The 22,130-nt window shown below is 47.7% G+C and overlaps 1 protein-coding gene across 2 annotated transcripts in view; it reads left to right on the top strand.

Annotated features, from left to right (window-relative positions):
• Nucleotides 1–22,130, top strand: part of RCC2 (regulator of chromosome condensation 2) — a 333,593-nt gene that overhangs the window by 179,702 nt on the left and 131,761 nt on the right. For both annotated transcript variants that reach the window (XM_069240760.1, XM_069240759.1), the window contains exon 10: nucleotides 3,375–3,480. In XM_069240760.1, coding sequence (XP_069096861.1) covers nucleotides 3,375–3,480 — 106 coding nt within the window. The remainder of the gene's footprint in view (nucleotides 1–3,374; nucleotides 3,481–22,130) is intronic.

The following is a 22,130-nucleotide window of genomic DNA, read 5'->3' as shown; positions in this document are numbered from 1 at the left end:
GTGAATCTGCAGCGTCTCGTGCCACGAACAGATGTACACTGGGTAAGTGACATTTTCCATATATATATACATATACATACATACACACACAAGCAATCAGAAATTAACATAGAAACAACAAGCAGTGGCAAGAATTGTAGAAAATAGTGAGGGCCCTAGGGGAGGGCCAAACCATATACTTAAAAAGTGGAATGCAAAGTAAAGTCCCCCACCCAAGGATATGGAGTTAGAGGGGAGCTGCAAGAACTAGGAACCCCAAGAGGTGAGTACCTGATTTACATTCAGAGACCTGGAGATCAGAGGTAAGTACCTAGTCTTCCCACGGACTAACATGAAGACTTAGAAAAAGGATTGTGCAAAAAAAGGACCAGATAAGAAGAAACCAAAGGTAGATTCCAGTAGAAAAGGACCTGTAAAAGAAGGGGACGGAGTCCAATCCACAAGGGAGTGTCCAGTGGTGGCATAGCTACCCACCCTTCTGTAGTTGAAGATGAAGGTTGACAGGGAAGGCCAGCTGTGGAGCCCAGGAGCTGGAGAGGAGTCCTTGGAGCAGTGCAGAATGGTGTCACACGTCGGCCGTCTGGTCACAGATGGACAGTGGTGTAGGAGAACCACCAACAAGCCTTGGCAAATGCAAGAGGAGGAAAAGAGTTGCAAGGCTAAAGAGGACCAGTAAGAACCGGGGGACTCGACCCTTGGAGGGGAGTCCGGGCTGACCCTCAGCAGTCGGGAGAGCCAACAGAAGCAGTTGCAGCCCCCACAGGCAACCCACTGGCAGTAGGCCCAGTAAGTCTGTGAGGCACAGTCAGCACACCTGAAGAAGAGTCTCACGTCGCTGGAGCAGCAAAAGGAGACTGTGCTTGGCAGTAAGAAGTGCTGGGGACCGGGGCTACTTGGAGCTAGAAGATTCCTTGGAGCAGGAGACAACAACCCTTGTTAGCTGCCAGAGTCGTGGTGTACAGAGGTACTGTCCTGCAAGGAGAGGCAAGGCCTCACAGTCTCCCAGGTTGGACAGCTGGCAGAGGACCAAGGCCCAGATCACCACATGTGATGCAGGATCCACACGGTTCCAGAGGAGAGCAGATCCACACAGCGGGATGATGTTGCTGTTGGTGTCCGCAGATGCAGGGAGTGACTCATTCACTCCAAGAGAGATTCATTCTTGGTGCAGGCTGAAGTTTTGGCTACCCCCATTGGATGCACAGCCAGGGAAATGTTGCAGTTGCTGGAATCAGCTGGAGAAACAATGTTGCAAAGTTGTTGCTGAGGTTGCAGTATTATCAGTTCCTGAAGAGTCCAGTTGCGGTTTCAGTGGCCAGAAGTAGAAGTAAACGATGCAGAGGAGTCCTGGTGGTGTCTTGCACGTCCAATCTGAGGACCCACCCACAATAGAGTCCCCAAATAGCCCTAAAAAGGGGATTGGTCACCTAGCCTTCCCCTGCTTGAGCTGGTCAAGCAGCTAGAGGGCAGAAACCTGTCTGAAGGGTGGCAGCAGCGCAGTCTGCCTTAAACTCTAGATGACTGGTATGAGTAACACTGGGGGGTGGGGCGGGGGCTCCCATCAGTGTCACATTACATGCTGCAGCCCGTGGGGAACCCCTGGTGCCCCAATACCCTGGGCACCTAAGTACCATAAACTAGGAACTTACAAGGGGGCACCAGCACGCCAATTATGGAGTGCACAAAAGTCCTAGGCAACCAAATTTAGAGTGAGAGAGCACAATAGCTGGGATCCTGGTTAGCAGGATCCCAGTGTAAACAGTCTAGGCACACTGATAACCGGCAAAAAGTGAGGGGTAACCATGCCAAAGAGAGGGTACTTCCCTAGAGCGGACACCCAGATAAACAAGGAAACGCAGGTGAGACAGAGTGCTACAACACCTGTTTACCAGTTAAACCACATTTCAATCCATCTTTCAAAGGAACTAAATACTGCTACGTTATCGAATGCTCAGGAAGTGAATCCAGAAAAGGATTTGTTCGCCAAAACGAAATGGTTTCCTACCTGTAGCAGTAGTTTTGCTGTCTGAGGAGTTTTTTTGGATTAATATGCAACCCACCCGCTTCCCCAGAAATTGGGGCAGGAGGAGGGGCACAAACGGGCAAATTGAATAACACTTCAATTCAAGGAAAGTTCCAGCTATGAAAGGGGCCAGGAGAAAAAAATAATCTGAAGATGGCGACCATGCTCTGGAACTTCTGTAGCGCTGCCTGGTGTCACAAAGGCAATGGACTTGACGCCAAATGGATATTGACTCACATAAAGACCAGACCCAATTTTGGGCCCAACCACCTGATAGCGGAATAGATGCTGAGCATGTGAATATAGAAAATTCTCCAGGCTGCAAAACTACTACTGGTAAGTAATCATTTTGTTTCCTAGAAAAACAATTATCCTCATTCAGAACTGAACCTACTTTTCTCTCCTAATTTGGAGGTTTGTTGAAGGGGTGATGGGGGGAGAGGTTATGATGGTTGAGTAAAATGACTCATGGGGCTGAGACAATACATGTCATCCTTTTATCTGACTGAATATATTTACAATATATCCTCAGATATAATTTTTCTTCAGTTTTTTTTTTTTTTGCTTCCAGGCTAGCGCCTCTCGGTGCTACAGTATTCTAAAGAACACAGAAACATTTCTCTCAATAGAGAATAAATATTACAAGGAAGCTGCTTTTCTTTCATCACATTTCGGTTGGCCTTGAAGCCTGTCTGAGGAGTTTAACAAATTCTAAAACCTGAAAAAAACCTTCACTGATTCTGGTAATGCATTAGTAGTAAACTGTGCCCCATTCAAAACCAGAATTGTATTGCCTTTGATCGGAACAGTATACCCATTCCCCCCTCTTATCCAGGAAATCCAAAACCTGTGGTTTAGACTTCGTCTAGAGCTCCTATAACTTGGAACGTTTCACTGACATCTGCTTTGTCCTGAACAGTTCTCATGGAAATTTGTCATTCTCTTGCTACCTGACCTAATTTTGCTAGTTTCCTACATACTCTTAAATTGTGTTAATTCTATGAATCCACGCAAACATATTTTTTCCTATTTAAGTTGTTCTTATTTTCTTTTTATGAAGTGCTGTTTTATTACACATCCCAATATCTACACATTGGATTGAATTGTATAAATGCAAAGTATATTTTTCATTTGTGTCAGTAAACACTTAGCAGGTTGTGGTAGACTTCTTTTCTACCACATTCTGTTTATAGGCACTGGCCGTAAGCATACTGTTAAGAACAATAGACCAGGCCTGATCTTCCAACATTTTTGGTTCTCTTTGTTAGATGTTTGTAGTGTTACGAGGGAGTGGGGTGGAAAGGTGTGACGTTTTCAAACTAATTTAATTTCAGGTATTGATGCTTTTTAGGTCCCTTGTTTTTCTGGGGTGCCACACTCACATCCCGTGAGTCAACCATGTACCCCAAGACAGTGCAAGATCTTTGCGGCTGGAAGGTGCGCAGCTTGGCCTGTGGGTAAGTGACATTAATGGGATTAAACTACGAGGTCTTGCAAAAGAATATGCACAGCTGTAAGTATTTGCCCTGGGGTGGTTGGGGTCCATAGGCTAGTGATTAATGATTCAAGTGCAGTTTCTATTTTGAATGTGTCAGTTATTGAGCGGTTTCTTAATGGGGTTATTAATTATTTATAGAAAAGTAAGTAGCTATCCAATATTATATTTAGGCATTTAAGACCAGATAGTATAAGCTGTATGATTGCAAAAGATTTATTGTGGGTGTATCATGAATTTAGAGACCTTCCATTTCACCCATTGCATACCATTGGTTGGCTATATTGTGCTTCTTATTCAGTGGCTTTCCTTGACCCATTTAGTTTATACCTTTGTCCCTCCCCCAAAGAATAGCCTCTGTCTTCCTTTTCATAGCCTGATGTGTATTCTTCTACTGTTTGCTTTTAGGGAAATTCTTTTATTTTTGGTTTTGCAGCAGGAATCAATTTCTGGATTCGCATGCCGTGTATTATTCAGCTATCTGGTGGTTGTATCAGGAACTCGAGGCAGAGTTGCCAGTGATCCTCCTAAAGTAAAAATGATTTTGACTTTCATCTAGGAATTCCGTATTCCATCAAAGCATTTGACAGAAAAGAAACCGGTGGAGAGGGACACAGTGGATTTGGAACCACCACTAACCCAGAACCCCAAGAAGGTAAAGAACAGGGCCTCTTCTGTTAAGAGGAGAACACAGAATTCCAGGGCCTGTTACACTAAGCCAAAGATGTGGAGGAACAATGGCAAGATCTCCACGCCCAATCACCAGGAGAGGAAATAAACATGTATTCGTCAAGGCCTTTGCCGCTGGATGACATCGCCTTATATGACAGAATTGTGAATAGAACAGCAGATTGATTATGGGGTGCAGCTGTAGGAGAAAAATTCCTAAACATGCTTTCTACTCGAAACTGTCTTCCCCCTCACAAAGCAAGTGCCAGTATCTGCCAATGCTCCCTAGCATTTTGGACAGGGGAAAGAGCCTGTCAAAGAACTGGTGAGCTGCAAGTCAGTGACACCCAGAGAAGAAATGTAATAGAAGAAGGGGACCTGGTTTATATAAACAGGGCAGTGCAATGGCAGACTATCATTGTGTCCACTACAAGGAAAAGAGCTAATATGCCAGCTTCATCAAGCTGTTACCTGATATGGATAAATAAGAGAATAAAGATGTTGGGGCACAAGTTCAAAAGAGAAGCCGCAGCGCAGTGGCACATCGAAGCTCCAACACCCTACTCAATAGTAGGGTGTACCACTAGTAGTAGTAGTACCACCAACCTGAAAGGAAGTGAGGGAAATGACGAAACACCTGCCAGACAAGTATCAGAAGAGGGCAAGCTTTCTTGTGGAGGAAGATGAGAATATAGCTGACACATACTTAAAATTTTAACTAGATGCTACCTACACAGCGAGCAGACAGGTAGTGTCATGGACAACATTGAGGAGACACACCTAGATGCGAGGTAAAAAATGAAGGCCAGGCTAATATAATCATTATGCCGTTCAGCAGGGACCAACTTTTTGGAAGTCCGGTGGATGACACACAGCAGCAACAGAAAAAAGAATGAAACAGCAAAGTTCATGGGAGTCTTACAGTTTATGGGCCAACGGAGAGGAGTGGCCCCACCCAACAAGATGACCTGCAGGAAGGAAGAGTTCATATGCCACGATCACTCACCAATCCTTCCAAAAAACAAGCCAGGCACAGGGACAAATGCAACAGTGGCATTACTAGATGCCACAGACAGTCCTTTCGCAGTATAGGATAAGGTCAAAAGGGGGGGGACCCTGTGAAAAAGTGACTCTCGGAACCAGAATTCTCCACAAAACACAGCACCTGTAAGGGAGGGAAGAATAGGAACCTTTCTGAAGGAGTGAAAAAAGTTGCATTGGACAAATGGATATTTAACATGATCCAACATCAATCAATCAGGAATTTGTAAAGCGCACTACTCACCTGTGAGGGTTTCAAGGCACTGAGGGGCAAATAGCCAGGTCTTGAGAAGTTTCCAGAAGGTAAGGAGGTCTTTGGTCTGTCGCCGGTGGGTGGGAAGAGTGTTCCACGTTTTGGCTATTGCATAGAAATAATAAAGCACCCCTCAAGGTGGGGATGAAAAGAGAACGCATACAGCATAGGCCAAAAAAATCTTTCTACAATGGGAAGTAAAAGAGCGGTTGCAGAAACTGGCAATGAAAAGAGTATCCCCCTGAGGTGGTCAATAAAGGAAACTACTCACTGTACTTTTTGGTTCCACAGCTGGACAAATCATTATGACCAATATTAGACCTTCGCATCTTAAACAAGTTCATAAAGAGACAAACATTCAAGATGACAATGTTGTGTGAAGTCCTAATGCAGCTCTGGGAAGCAGATTACATGGCAGCTGTAGACCTGAAGGACATCTGTTTATACATCCCAATGAACAACAGACACAAGCTCTCCTATGCTTTGTAATGGACAAAACTCATCACCACTTAAGAGTACCACCATTTAGAATAAAATTTGCACCTAGAGTGTTAACAAAATGCTTAGCGGCTGAAATGGCACACTTAAGAATAAAGGGAATACATGTGTAGCCTGACCTAGATGACTGGCTGGGAAAGGCAGACTCCTTTTCCATATGTGTAAACAGCATAAAAACAATGAGGGAAATACTCCACAAAATGGTGTGTTCTATAAACACGGAAAAATCGTCCCCTGCACCCGAAAGAGAAAGTCTTCCTCGTAGCAAAAAAACAATACACTACAATGCAAGCAAGAGCATTGCCCTGTGACAAGAGTACTAGCAATTACGTAACAAGCTTACTGCTACCCCAAGGGTCATTCTCTGACAGTGAGGAAAGTGAGAGAGATGCTGGGCATGACCGCTTCCTTAATCCTTCCAATCACATATGGAAGTCTACAAATGAGACCAATCCAAGAATGCCTCCAGATGATCACAGGCAATATGGAGTTGGGAGGATCTAGTGGTTGTCACACAGAAGTATAGGAAGAATGGTTTGGTGGAGCAAAGAGAACATAAGTAGGAAGACCTTTCATACTATCAACTCAGACAGTGACCATCACCACTAATGCTTCTAGCACGAGAAGAGGAGCACACATGGAGAGATGCAACATTAGGTAAAAAATTGATACTAATGCAGACGGACAATACAACAACCGGGCTCTACCCCAACCTGTAGGGAGGAACTAAATCTTTCACCCTGTCCAATCTAGTGCAAGTAACACGGAAGTGGGCCATTCACAGAGGAATGATCATAGCATCAATACACCTCCTAGAAGAAGACAACATAGAAGTGCACAAGCACAGCAGACAAGCAAACATCTGGCAGTAGTGGGAGCTAAATCAGACGGTGGTCAAAAAGTTGTTCCAGAGGTGGGGGACACCAGATCTAGACCTGTTTACAGCACCACAGCAGGCAAAATGCCAACTCTTTACCTCCAGAAACCCACGCTACCACTGGCTGGGTAATACACAGTCAATGGGCTGTTCAAGGAGAGTTACGTACACTTTTTTTGCCCTAATCCCACTTGGACCACTAATGGTAAACTAGTGCAAACATTTGCGGTTGACACTAATCCTCATCACCCACAGTGGACAAGTAAGACCTAGTTTTCCACACTGATAGAGATGCCACAGGGCAAAATGCAGATAATGCAAAGACTGTCAATGACACTCAACCACCTATCCATGCAAGGGGGGAGAGTTCTTGTAGGAAGTTGGCTCTGCATGCACTATTTCAAAGTAAGGAATAGTATGCACAGAGTCCAAGGGTTCCCCTTAGAGGTAAGATAGTGGCAAAAAGAGATAATACTAATGCTCTATTTTGTGGTAGTGTGGTCGAGCAGTAGGCTTATCAAAGGAGTAGTGTCAAGCATTTGTTGTACATACACACAGGCAATAAATGAGGAACACACACTCAGAGACAATTCCAGGCCAATAGGTTTTTGTATAGAAAAATATATGTTCGATGGCATCTGTCGCTGTAGATACGCATGTTCTGCAATAGCTCGCCATCTGGTGTTGGGCCGGAGTGTTACAAGTTGTTTTTCTTCGAAGAAGTCTTTCGAGTAACGGGACCGAGTGACTCCTCCTTTTGTTTCCATTGCACATGGGCGTCGACTCCATCTTCGATTGTTTTTTTTCCGCCATCGGGTTCGGACGTGTTCCTGTCGCTCCGAGTTTCGGAACGGAAAATTAGCTAATTTCGGAAGATTTTCGTCGGTATTGTTGCGTTCGGGATCGGCGTACTTTGATTCCACACCGCATCGAAGATCGAAGAGCTCCGGTGCCCTTCGGGGTAGTTTTTCGATCCTCCGTCGGGGCCTGGTCGGCCCGACCGCGTGCTGAAGAACGCCGATGGAACGGACCCCGTTCCGTTTCTGCCCCAAATGCCACAATAAGTACCCTTACACAGACCAACACTTGGTCTGCAACCTGTGCCTGTCACCTGAGCACAGCGAAGACACCTGCGAGGCCTGTCGTGCGTTCCGGTCCCGAAAAACACTCCGAGACCGTCGAGCCAGAAGACTTCAGATGGCGTCCGCACCGACAGCCCAACGGGAGTTCGAGGAACAGGAAGAAGAAGGTACCTTCTCGATCCAAGACTCAGACTCCGAAGGATTCGACGATACACAAACCGTGAGTAAGACGTCGAAATCCACTCAGAAGAACATTTACAAGGCCCAGGGGACGCCACTGCCACCAGGCCATGGCTCCACCCATAAATTCGGTGACCGCCCGTCGGCACCGAAAAAGGCCCAAACAGTGCCAAGATCGTCCGACTCCGGTCGAGACACCGGCACGCAGCCTTCTCGGGACCGAGAAAGTGCTGGAGACAAGCCTCGACACCGAGATGCCGGTGCCGACACGGCTCGACGCCGAGACAGCGGCACCGAAACAGATCGACGCCGAGAGGTTTCGGCCCCGAAAAAGAAAAGAGTCACCTCGGAGCCGAAAAAACACGCAGACAGGGTTTCGATGCCGAAACAAACTGCAAGCGACCCAGCTTCAGGCTCTTATACAGAAGAGCACTCGCTAACCTCCCAAATGCAGAAGCATAGGTTTGAGGAAGAGCTGCAAGCAACTAATGTGGACCATACGCAAAAGCGTATCTTCATACAGCAGGGGACAGGAAAAATAAGCACCCTTCCCCCCATTAGGAGAAAGAGAAGGTTGGAGTTCCAGACGGAACAGACACCACAACCAAAAGTGGTGAAAAGAGTTACTCCACCACCCTCTCCTCCGCCTGTGATTAACGTCTCACCAGCACAAACTCCATCACACTCCCCAGCTCACACCACCATGAGCCAGGGTGACCAAGATCAGGACGCATGGGACCTATACGACGCCCCAGTGTCAGATAACAGTCCGGAGGCATACCCTACAAAGCCATCTCCACCAGAAGACAGCACCGCGTATTCTCAAGTGGTGGCTAGAGCAGCACAATTTCACAACGTAAGCCTCCACTCAGAACAGGTCGAGGATGATTTCTTATTCAACACCCTCTCCTCCACCCACAGCTCCTACCAAAGCCTGCCTATGCTCCCTGGTATGCTCCGGCACGCAAAAGACATCTTTAAGGAGCCGGTCAAAAGTAGGGCAATCACACCAAGGGTGGAAAAAAAGTATAAGGCGCCTCCTACAGACCCGGCTTTCATCACTACACAGCTGCCACCAGACTGTCGTTGTAGGAGCAGCTAGGAAAAGGGCCAACTCTCACACATCTGGAGATGCACCACCCCCAGATAAAGAAAGCCGCAAGTTCGATGCAGCTGGTAAGAGTCGCAGCACAAGCTGCAAACCAGTGGCGCATCGCGAACTCCCAGGCACTACTTGCGCGCTATGACAGAGCCCACTGGGACGAGATGCAACATCTCATTGAACATCTGCCCAAGGACTTACAAAATAGGGCAAAACAAGTGGTGGAGGAGGGACAGACCATTTCCAACAACCAAATCCGCTCCTCCATGGACGCTGCAGATACAGCTGCACGGACAATTAATACATCTGTAACTATCAGAAGGCATGCATGGCTCCGAACGTCTGGATTTAAACCAGAGATTCAACAAGCAGTTCTCAATATGCCTTTTAATGAAAAAGAACTGTTCGGTCCAGAAGTGGACACAGCGATTGAGAAACTCAAAAAAGATACGGACACTGCCAAAGCCATGGGCGCACTCTACTCCCCGCAGAGCAGAGGGAATTACAGCACATTCCGTAAAACGCCCTTTCGAGGGGGGGTTTCGAGGTCAAAGCACACAAGCCAGCACCTCACAAGCCACACCGTCCAGTTACCAGGGACAGTATAGAGGAGGTTTTCGAGGACAATATAGAGGAGGGCAATTCCCTAGAAATAGAGGAAGATTTCAAAGCCCCAAAGCCCCTACTACTAAACAGTGACTCACAGGTCACTCACCCCCTCCACACAACACCAGTGGGGGGAAGAATAGGCCATTATTACAAAGCATGGGAGGAAATCACTACAGACACTTGGGTTCTAGCAATTATCCAACATGGTTATTGCATAGAATTTCTACAATTCCCTCCAAACATACCACCAAAAGCACAAAATTTAACAACACACCATTCCAATCTCCTGGAGATAGAAGTGCAGGCACTATTGCAAAAGAATGCAATCGAATTAGTGCCAAACACACAAATAAACACAGGAGTTTACTCACTGTACTTTCTGATACCAAAGAAGGACAAAACACTGAGACCAATCCTAGACCTCAGAGTAGTGAACACTTTCATAAAATCAGACCACTTCCACATGGTCACACTACAAGAAGTATTGCCATTGCTAAAACTACACGACTACATGGCAACTTTAGACCTCAAGGATGCTTATTTTCATATACCAATACACCCATCGCACAGGAAATACCTAAGGTTTGTATTCAAAGGAATACATTACCAATTCAAGGTACTGCCTTTCGGATTAACAACCGCACCAAGAGTCTTTACCAAATGTCTAGCGGTAGTCGCTGCACACATAAGAAGGCAGCAAATACATGTGTTCCCGTATTTGGACGACTGGCTAATCAAGGCCCATTCGTTCAAACAGTGCTCAAATCACACAAATCAGATCATACAAACCCTCTTCAAACTAGGGTTCACCGTCAATTTCACAAAATCCAAAATTCTGCCACGCAAGGTACAACAATACCTGGGAGCCATAATAAACACATCAAAAGGAGTAGCCACTCCAAGTCCACAAAGAATTCAAAATTTCAACACCATCATACAACGCATGTATCCAACACAAAAGATACAGGCAAAGATGGTATTACAACTCCTAGGCATGATGTCATCATGCATAGCCATTGTCCCAAACGCAAGACTGCACATGAGGCCCTTACAACAATGCCTAGCATCACAGTGGTCTCAAGCACAGGGTCACCTTTTAGATCTGGTGTTAATAGACCGCCAAACTTACCTCTCGCTTCTGTGGTGGAACAACATAAATTTAAACAAGGGGCGGCCTTTCCAAGACCCAGTGCCACAATACGTAATAACAACAGATGCTTCCATGACAGGGTGGGAAGCACACCTCGATCAACTCAGCATACAAGGACAATGGAACGTACATCAAACAAAACTGCATATCAATCACCTAGAACTTCTAGCAGTTTTTCAAGCACTAAAGGCTTTCCAACCAATAATAGTTCACAAATACATTCTCGTCAAAACAGACAACATGACAACAATGTATTATCTAAACAAGCAGGGGGGGACGCACTCCACGCAGTTAAGCCTGCTAGCACAAAAAATTTGGCATTGGGCAATTCACAACCAAATTCGCCTAATTGCACAGTTTATACCAGGGATACAAAATCAACTCGCAGACAATCTCTCTCGAGATCACCAACAGGTCCACGAATGGGAAATTCACCCCCAAATTCTGAACACTTATTTCAAACTCTGGGGAACACCTCAGATAGACTTGTTTGCGACAAGGGAGAACGCAAAATGCCAAAACTTCGCATCCAGATACCCACACAAACAATCCCAAGGCAATGCCCTATGGATGAACTGGTCAGGGATATTTGCTTACGCTTTTCCTCCTCTCCCTCTCCTTCCTTACCTGGTAAACAAACTCAGTCAAAGCAAACTCAAACTCATATTGATAGCACCAACTTGGGCAAGGCAACCCTGGTACACAACGCTACTAGACCTATCAGTGGTACCCTGCATCAAATTGCCCAACAGGCCAGATCTGTTAACACAGCACAACCAAAAGATCAGACACCCAGATCCAGCATCGCTGAATCTAGCAATCTGGCTCCTGAAATCCTAGAATTCGGGCACTTACAACTTACCCAAGAATGTATGGAAGTCATAAAACAAGCAAGAAGGCCATCCACCAGGCACTGCTATGCAAGTAAATGGAAGAGGTTTGTTTGCTACTGCCATATTAATCAAATACAACCATTACACACAACTCCAGAACATGTAGTGGGTTACTTGCTTCACTTACAAAAATCTAACCTAGCTTTCTCTTCCATTAAGATTCACCTTGCAGCAATATCTGCATACCTGCAGACTACCTATTCAACTTCCCTATATAAAATACCAGTCATGAAAGCATTCATGGAGGGCCTTAGAAGAATTATACCACCAAGAACACTACCTGTTCCTTCATGGAACCTAAATGTTGTCCTAACTAGACTTATGGGTCCACCTTTTGAACCCATGCACTCCTGCGACATACAGTTCCTAACCTGGAAGGTGGCATTTCTCATCGCCATTACTTCCCTGAGAAGAGTAAGCGAGATTCAGGCGTTTACTATACAGGAACCTTTTATACAACTACACAAAAATAAAGTCGTCCTAAGGACCAATCCTAAATTTTTGCCAAAGGTTATTTCACCGTTCCATCTAAATCAAACAGTGGAACTTCCAGTGTTCTTTCCACAGCCAGATACCGTAGCTGAAAGGGCACTACATACATTAGATGTCAAAAGAGCATTGATGTATTACATTGACAGAACAAAAAACATCAGAAAGACTAAACAACTCTTTATTGCATTTCAAAAACCTCATGCAGGAAACCCAATTTCAAAACAAGGTATAGCCAGATGGATAGTTAAATGCATCCAAATCTGCTACCTTAAAGCTAAACGACAGCTGCCCATTACACCAAGGGCACACTCAACCAGAAAGAAAGGTGCTACCATGGCCTTTCTAGGAAACATCCCAATGCAAGAAATATGTAAGGCAGCCACATGGTCTACGCCTCACACATTCACCAAGCACTACTGTGTAGACGTGTTATCCGCACAACAAGCCACAGTAGGTCAAGCCGTATTAAGGACATTATTTCAGACTACTTCCACTCCTACAGGCTGATCCACCGCTTTTGGGGAAATAACTGCTTACTAGTCTATGCAGAACATGCGTATCTACAGCGACAGATGCCATCGAACTGAAAATGTCACTTACCCAGTGTACATCTGTTCGTGGCATCAGTCGCAGTAGATTCGCATGTGCCCACCCGCCTCCCCGGAAGCCTGTAGCAGTTTGGAAGTTACCTTCAATTATTTATATATGTATCATCTCAACCTTAAATAGGTGCATACTTAGTCACTCCATTGCATGGGCACTATTACTACAATTCAACTCCTACCTCACCCTCTGCGGGGAAAAACAATCGAAGATGGAGTCGACGCCCATGCGCAATGGAAACCAAAGGAGGAGTCACTCGGTCCCGTGACTCGAAAGACTTCTTCGAAGAAAAACAACTTGTAACACTCCGGCCCAACACCAGATGGCGAGCTATTGCAGAACATGCGAATCTACTGCGACTGATGCCACGAACAGATGTACACTGGGTAAGTGACATTTTCATTTCTTAGTTTATTTTAAGAACCACAGGTTCAAATTTTACATGTAATATCTCAAATGAAAGGTATTGCAGGTAAGTACTTTAGGAACTTTGAATAATCACAATAGCATATATGCTTTTCAAATAAAACACATATAGCTATTTTAAAACTAGACAGTGCAATGTTCACAGTTCCTAGGGGAGGTAAGTAATTGTTAGTTCTTGCAGGTAAGTAAACCACCTACGGGGTTCAAGTTTGGGTCCAAGGTAGCCCACCGTTGGGGGTTCAGAGCAACCCCAAAGTTACCACACCAGCAGCTCAGGGCCAGTCAGGTGCAGAGTTCAAAGTGGTGCCCAAAAGGCATAGGCTTCAATGGAGAAGGGGGTGCCCCGGTTCCAGTCTGCCAGCAGGTAAGTACCCGCGTCTTCGGAGGGCAGACCAGGGGGGTTTTGTAGGGCACCGGGGGGGACACAAGTTAGCACAGAAAGTACACCCTCAGCAGCACGGGGGCGGCCGGGTGCAGTGTGCAAACACACGTCGGGTTTTCAATTGGAAGCAATGGGAGACCAAGGGGTCTCTTCAGCGATGCAAGGGGAGGGCTCCTCAGGGTAGCCACCACCTGGGCAAGGGAGAGGGCCTCCTGGGGGTCACTCCTGCACTGGAGTTCCGATCCTTCAGGTCCTGGGGGCTGCGGGTGCAGGGTCTTTTCCAGGCGTCGGGATCTGAGAGTCAGGCAGTCGCGGTCGGTGGGAGCCTCGGTAGTCCCTCTGCAGGTGTCGCTGTGGGGGCTCAGGGAGGGCAACTCTGGCTACTCACGGTCTCTTAGTCGCCGGGGAGTCCTCCCTGAAGTGTTTCTCCACAAGTCGAGCCGGGGGCGTCGGGTGCAGAGTTGCAAGTCTCTCGCTTCTGGCGGGAAACGCAGTTTGTCTTTAAGTTGCTCCTTTGGAAACAAAGTTGCAGTCTTGGGTGAACAGGGCCGCTGTTCTCTGGAGTTTCTTGGTCCTTTTAGAGCAGGGCAGTCCTCTGAGGATTCAGAGGTCGCTGGTCCTGGGGAAAGCGTTGCTGGAGCAGTTTTCTTCCGAAGGGGGGAGACAGGCCGGTAGAGCTGAGGCCAAAGCAGTTGGTGTCTCCGTCTTCTCTGCAGGGTTTTTCAGCTCAGCAGTCCTCTTCTTCTTAGGCTGCAGGAATCTGAGTTCCTAGGTTCAGGGGAGCCCTTAAATACTAAATTTAAGGGCGTGTTAAGGTCTGGGGGGGTTAGTAGCCAATGGCTACTAGCCCTGAGGGTGGGTACACCCTCTTTGTGCCTCCTCCCAAGGGGAGGGGGGGGGGGGTCACATTCCTATCCCTATTGGGGGAATCCTCCATCTGCAAGATGGAGGATTTCTAAAAGTTAGTCACCTCAGCTCAGGACACCTTAGGGGCTGTCCTGACTGGCCAGTGACTCCTCCTTGTTATTCTCATTATTTCCTCCGGCCTTGCTGCCAAAAGTGGGGCCGCGGCCGGAGGGGGCGGGCAACTCCACTAGCTGGAATGCCCTGTGGTGCTGGAACAAAGGGGGTGAGCCTTTGAGGCTCACCGCCAGGTGTTACAGCTCCTGCCTGGGGGAGGTGATAGCATCTCCACCCAGTGCAGGCTTTGTTACTAGCCACAGAGTGACAAAGGCACTCTCCCCATGTGGCCAGCAACATGTCTCGAGTGTGGCAGGCTGCTAAAACCAGTCAGCCTACACAGATAGTTAGTTAAGGTTTCAGGGGGCACCTCTAAGGTGCCCTCTGGGGTGTATTTTACAATACAATGTACACTGGCATCAGTGTGCATTTATTGTGCTGAGAAGTTTGATACCAAACTTCCCAGTTTTCAGTGTAGCCATTCTGGTGCTGTGGAGTTTGTGTTTGACAGACTCCCAGACCATATACTCTTATGGCTCCCCTGCACTTAAAATGTCTAAGGTTTGGCTTAGACACTGTAGGGGCACAGTGCTCATGCACTGGTGCCATCACCTATGGTATAGTGCACCCTGCCTTATGGCTGTAAGGCCTGCTAGAGGGATGACTTATCTATACTGCATAGGCAGTGTGAGGTTGGCATGGCACCCTGAGGGGAGTGCCATGTCGACTTACTTGTTTTGTCCTCACCAGCACACACAAGCTGGCAAGCAGTGTGTCTGTGCTAAGTAAGGGGTCTCCAGGGTGGCATAAGACATGCTGCAGCCCTTAGAGACCTTCCCTGGCATCAGGGCCCTTGGTACCAGGGGTACCAGTTACAAGGGACTTACCTGGATGCCAGGGTGTGCCAATTGTGAAAACGAAAGTACAGGTTAGGGAAAGGACACTGGTGCTGGGGCCTGGTTAGCAGGCCTCAGCACACTTTCAATTCAAAACATAGCATCAGCAAAGGCAAAAAGTCAGGGGGTAACCATGCCAAGGAGGCATTTCCTTACACAACCCCCCCCCCCCCCACCCCCCCCCCCAAACGAAAGAGGATGAGTGTAGGAAGTTGGCTCTGTATGTGCTATTTCAAAGTAAGGAATAGCATGCACAGAGTCCAAGGGTTCCCCTTAGAGGTAAAATAGTGGTAAAAATAGATAATACTAATGCTCTATTTTGTGGTAGTGTGGTCGAGCAGTAGGCTTATCCAAGGAGTAGTGTTAAGCATTTGTTGTACATACACATAGACAATAAATGAGGTACACACACTCAGAGACAAATCCAGCCAATAGGTTTTGTTATAGAAAAATATATTTTCTTAGTTTATTTTAAGAACCACAGGTTCAAATTTAACATGTAATATCTTGTTTGAAAGGTATTGCAGGTAAGTACATTAGGAACTTTGAATCATTTCAATTGCATGTATACTTTTCAAGTTATTCACAAATAGCTACTTTAAAAGTGGACACAGTGCAATTTTCACAGTTCCTGGGGGAGGTAAGTTTTTGTTAGTTTTACCAGGTAAGTAGGACACTTACAGGGTTCAGTTCTTGGTCCAAGGTAGCCCCCCGTTGGGGGTTCAGAGCAACCCCAAAGTTACCACACCAGCAGCTCAGGGCCGGTCAGGTGCAGAGTTCAAAGTGGTGCCCAAAACGCATAGGCTATAATGGAGCGAAGGGGGTGCCCCGGTTCCGGTCTGCTTGCAGGTAAGTACCCGCGTCTTCGGAGGGCAGACCAGGGGGGTTTTGTAGGGCACTGGGGGGGACACAAGCCCACACAGAAATTTCACCCTCAGCGGCGCGGGGGCGGCCGGGTGCAGTGTTAGAACAAGCGTCGGGTTCGCAATGTAAGTCAATGAGAGATCAAGGGATCTCTTCAGCGCTGCAGGCAGGCAAGGGGGGGCTTCCTCGGGGAAACCTCCACTTGGGCAAGGGAGAGGGACTCCTGGGGGTCACTTCTGCAGTGAAAGTCCGGTCCTTCAGGTCCTGGGGGCTGCGGGTGCAGGGTCTTTTCCAGGCGTCGGGATCTGAGGAGCAGGCAGTCGCGGTCAGGGGGAGCCTCAGGATTCCCTCTGCAGGTGTCGCTGTGGGGGCTCAGGGGGGACAGGTTTTGGTACTCACAGTCGTAGAGTAGTCCGGGGGTCCTCCCTGAGGTGTTGGTTCTCCACCAGCCGAGTCGGGGTCGCCGGGTGCAGTGTTGCAAGTCTCACGCTTCTTGCGGGGAGTTGCAGGGTTCTTTAAAGCTGCTTCTTGAAACAAAGTTGCAGTCTTTTTGGAGCAGGTCCGCTGTCCTCAGGAGTTTCTTGTCGTCGTCGAAGCAGGGCAGTCCTCAGAGGATTCAGAGGTCGCTGGTCCCTTTGGAAGGCGTCGCTGGAGCAGAGTTCTTTGGAAGGCAGGAGACAGGCCGGTGAGTTTCTGGAGCCAAGGCAGTTGTTGTCTTCTGGTCTTCCTCTGCAGGGGTTTTCAGCTAGGCAGTCCTTGTTCTTGTTGTTTGCAGGAATCTAATTTTCTAGGGTTGAGGGTAGCCCTTAAATACTGAATTTAAGGGCGTGTTTAGGTCTGGGGGGTTAGTAGCCAATGGCTACTAGCCCTGAGGGTGGGTACACCCTCTTTGTGCCTCCTCCCAAGGGGAGGGGGTCACAATCCTAACCCTATTGGGGGAATCCTCCATCTGCAAGATGGAGGATTTCTAAAAGTTAGTCACCTCAGCTCAGGACACCTTAGGGGCTGTCCTGACTGGCCAGTGACTCCTCCTTGTTATTCTCATTATTTTCTCCGGCCTTGCCGCCAAAAGTGGGGGCCGGGGCCGGAGGGGGCGGGCAACTCCACTAGCTGGAGTGTCCTGCGGTGCTGTGACAAAGGGGTGAGCCTTTGAGGCTCACCGCCAGGTGTTACAGCTCCTGCCTGGGGGAGGTGTTAGCATCTCCACCCAGTGCAGGCTTTGTTACTGGCCTCAGAGTGACAAAGGCACTCTCCCCATGGGGCCAGCAACATGTCTCTAGTGTGGCAGGCTGCTGGAACTAGTCAGCCTACACAGATGGTCGGTTAAGTTTCAGGGGGCACCTCTAAGGTGCCCTCTGGGGTGTATTTTGCAATAAAATGTACACTGGCATCAGTGTGCATTTATTGTGCTGAGAAGTTTGATACCAAACTTCCCAGTTTTCAGTGTAGCCATTATGGTGCTATGGAGTTCGTGTAAAACCGACTCCCAGACCATATACTCTTATGGCTACCCTGCACTTACAATGTCTAAGGTTTTGCTTAGACACTGTAGGGGTACAGTGCTCATGCACTGGTACCCTCACCTATGGTATAGTGCACCCTGCCTTAGGGCTGTAAGGCCTGCTAGAGGGGTGTCTTACCTATACTGCATAGGCAGTGAGAGGCTGGCATGGCACCCTGAGGGGAGTGCCATGTCGACTTACTCGTTTTGTCCTCACTAGCACACACAAGCTGGCAAGCAGTGTGTCTGTGCTGAGTGAGAGGTCTCCAGGGTGGCATAAGACATGCTGCAGCCCTTAGAGACCTTCCTTGGCATCAGAGCCCTTGGTACTAGAAGTACCAGTTACAAGGGACTTATCTGGATGCCAGGGTCTGCCAATTGTGGATACAAAAGTACAGGTTAGGGAAAGAACACTGGTGCTGGGGCCTGGTTAGCAGGCCTCAGCACACTTTCAATTGTAAACATAGCATCAGCAAAGGCAAAAAGTCAGGGGGCAACCATGCCAAGGAGGCATTTCCTTACAATGAGACTAACCTTTCCCAAGAGAGTCTTCATTTTCTAAGTGGAAGAACCTGGAAAGGCCATCTGCATTGGCATGGGCAGTCCTAGGTTTGTGTTCCACTATAAAGTCCATTCCCTGTAGGGAGATGGACCACCTGAACAGTTTTGGATTTTCACCTTTCATTTGCATCAGCCATCTGAGAGGTCTGTGGTCAGTTTGAACTACAAAGTGAGTACCAAAGAGGTATGGTCTCAGCTTCTTCAGGGACCAAACCACAGCAAAGGCCTCCCTCTCAATTGCACTCCAACGCTGCTCCCTTGGGAGTAACCTCCTGCTAATGAAAGCAACAGGCTGGTCAAGGCCATCTTCATTTGTTTGGGACAAAACTGCCCCTATCCCATGTTCAGAGGCATCTGTCTGCACAATGAACTGCTTGGAGTAATTTGGAGCTTTTAGAACTGGTGCTGTGCACATTGCTTGTTTCAGGGTGTCAAAGGCCTGTTGGCATTGTACAGTCCAGTTTACCTTCTTGGGCATTTTCTTGGAGGTGAGTTCTGTGAGGGCTGTCACTATGGATCCATATCCCTTCACAAACCTCCTGTAATACCCAGTCAAGCCAAGGAATGCCCTGACTTGAGTCTGGGTTTTTGGAGCTGCCCAGTCCAGAATAGTCTGAATCTTAGGCTGGAGTGGCTGAACTTGCCTCCACCTACAAGGTGTCCCAAGTAAACCACAGTTCCCTGCCCTATCTGGCATTTGGATGCCTTGATAGAGAGGCCTGCTGATTGCAGAGCCTTCAAAACCTTCTTCAGGTGGACCAGGTGATCCTGCCAGCTGGAGCTAAAGACAGCAATATCATCAAGATAAGCTGCACTAAAGGACTCCAAACCAGCAAGGACTTGATTCACCAACCTTTGGAAGGTGGCAGGGGCATTCTTTAAACCAAAGGGCATAACAGTAAATTGATAATGCCCATCAGGTGTGGAGAATGCTGTCTTTTCTTTTGCTCCAGGTGCCATTTTGATTTGCCAGTACCCTGCAGTTAAGTCAAAGGTACTTAAGAATTTGGCAGCACCTAATTTGTCAATCAGTTCATCAGACCTTGGAATGGGATGGGCATCTGTCTTGGTGACAGAATTAAGTCCTCTGTAGTCCACACAAAACCTCAACTCTCTCTTTCCATCTTTGGTGTGAGGTTTGGGGACTAAGACCACTGGGCTTGCCCAGGGGCTGTCAGAATGCTCAATTACTCCCAATTCCAGCATCTTGTGGACTTCCACTTTGATGCTTTCCTTAACTTGGTCAGACTGTCTGAATATTTTGTTTTTGACAGGCATGCTGTCTCCTGTGTCCACATCATGGGTACACAGGTGTGTCTGACCAGGGGTTAGGGAAAGGAGCTCAGCAAACTGTTGCAGGACCTTCCTGCAGTCAGATTGCTGTTGGCCAGAGAGGGTGTCTGAATAGATCACTCCATCTACTGAACCATCATTAGGGATTGATGAGAGGAGATCAGGGAGAGGTTCACTGTCCGCTTCCTGGTCCTCATCTGTCACCAACAGATTCACATCAGCCCTATCATGGAAGAGCTTTAGGCGGTTCACGTGGATCACCCTCTTGGGACTCCTGCTAGTGCCTAGGTCCACCAGGTAGGTGACCTGACTTCTTTTCTAGCACTGGGTAAGGGCCACTCCATTTGTCCAGAAGTGCCCTGGGAGACACAGGCTCCAAAACCCAGACTTTCTGCCCTGGTTGAAATTCAACCATTGCAGCCTTTTGGTCATACCAAAACCTCTGGAGCTGTTGGCTGGCCTCAAGGTTTTTACTTGCCTTTTCCATGTACTCTGCCATCCTTGAACGTAGGCCAAGTACATAGTCCACTATGTCTTGTTTAGGCTCATGAAGAGGTCTCTCCCAGCCTTCTTTCACAAGAGCTAGTGGTCCCCTTACAGGGTGGCCAAACAGAAGTTCAAAGGGTGAGAACCCTACTACCTTCTGAGGCACCTCTCTGTAAGCGAAATGCAGACATGGCAAGAGGACATCCCATCTCCTTTTGAGTTTTTTTGGGAGCCCCATGATCATGCCTTTTAATGTCTTGTTGAATCTCTCAACAAGGCCATTAGTTTGTGGATGGTAGGGTGTAGTGAATTTATAAGTCACTCCACACTCATTCCACATGTGTTTCAGGTATGCTGACATGAAGTTGGTACCTCTGTCAGACACCACCTCCTTAGGGAAGCCCACTCTGGTAAAGATACCAATGAGGGCCTTGGCTACTGCAGGGGCATTAGTCGACCTAAGGGGAATAGCTTCAGGGTATCTAGTAGCATGATCCACTACTACTAGTATGTACATATTCCCTGAGGCTGTGGGAGGTTCAAGTGGACCCACTATGACCACACCCACTCTTTCAAAGGGGACCCCCACCACTGGAAGTGGAATGAGTGGGGTCTTTGGGTGTCGACCTGTCTGACCACTGGCTTGACAGGTGGTACAGGAGACACAAAACTCCTGGACTTTCTGGGACATGTTGGGCCAGTAGAAGTGGTTGACTAGTCTCTCCCACGTCTTGGTTTGTCCCAAATGCCCAGCAAGGGGAATATCATGGGCTAAGGTCAGTATGAACTCTTTGAACTCCTGAGGCACTACCACTCTCCTAGTGGCACCAGGTTTGGGATCTCTTGCCTCAGTGTACAGGAGTCCATCTTCCCAATAGACCCTATGTGTTCCAGTTTTCTTGCCATTGGACTCTTCAGCAGCTTGCTGCCTAAGGCCTTCAAGCGAGGGACAGGTTTCTTGCCCCTTACACTACTGCTCCCTTGAGGGTCCCCCTGGGCCTAAGAGCTCAACCTGATAAGGTTCTAACTCCATAGGCTCAGTTCCCTCAGAGGGCAGAACTTCTTCCTGAGAAGAGAGGTTCCCTTTTTGTTGTTGTGTTGCAGCTGGTTTCCCAGTTGTCTTTCCTTTTCTCTTGGTAGGCTGGGCCCTTTTTCCAGACTCCAGCTCTACTTTTTCACCCTGAGCCTTGCACTGTGCCTTTGTCTTGACACACACCAGTTCAGGGATACCCAGCATGGCTGCATGGGTTTTCAGTTCTACCTCAGCCCATGCTGAGGACTCCAGGTCATTTCCAAGCAAACAGTCTACTAGGATATTTGAGGAGACCACCACCTGTGTCAGGCCATTGACCCCTCCCCACTCTAAAGTTACCATAGCCATGGGATGTATTTTAGACTGATTGTCAGCTTTGGTGACTGGATAAGTTTGTCCAGCCAGGTATTGACCAGGGGAAACCAGTTTCTCTGTCACCATGGTGACACTGGCACCTGTATCCCTCAGGCCTTCTACACTTGTCCCATTAATTAAGAGCTGCTGGCTGTATTTTTGCATGTTAGGAGGCCAGGCAGCCAGTGTGGCTAAATCCACCCCACCCTCAGAGACTAATGTAGCTTCAGTGTGACACCTGATTTGCTCTGGGCACACTGTTGATCCCACTTGGAGACTAGCCATTCCAGTGTTAGCTGGAGTGGAGTTAGAAGTGGTACTTTTCTTGGGACAGGCCTGGTCTCCAGTTTGGTGTCCAGGCTGATTACAGCTACGACACCAGGCCTTTTTGGGATCAAAGTTTTTAC

This window comes from Pleurodeles waltl, chromosome 6 (genome assembly GCF_031143425.1).
Source record: "Pleurodeles waltl isolate 20211129_DDA chromosome 6, aPleWal1.hap1.20221129, whole genome shotgun sequence".
NCBI classification, from domain to species: Eukaryota; Metazoa; Chordata; class Amphibia; order Caudata; family Salamandridae; genus Pleurodeles; species Pleurodeles waltl.
This window is presented reverse-complemented; position numbering and strand designations above follow the sequence as displayed.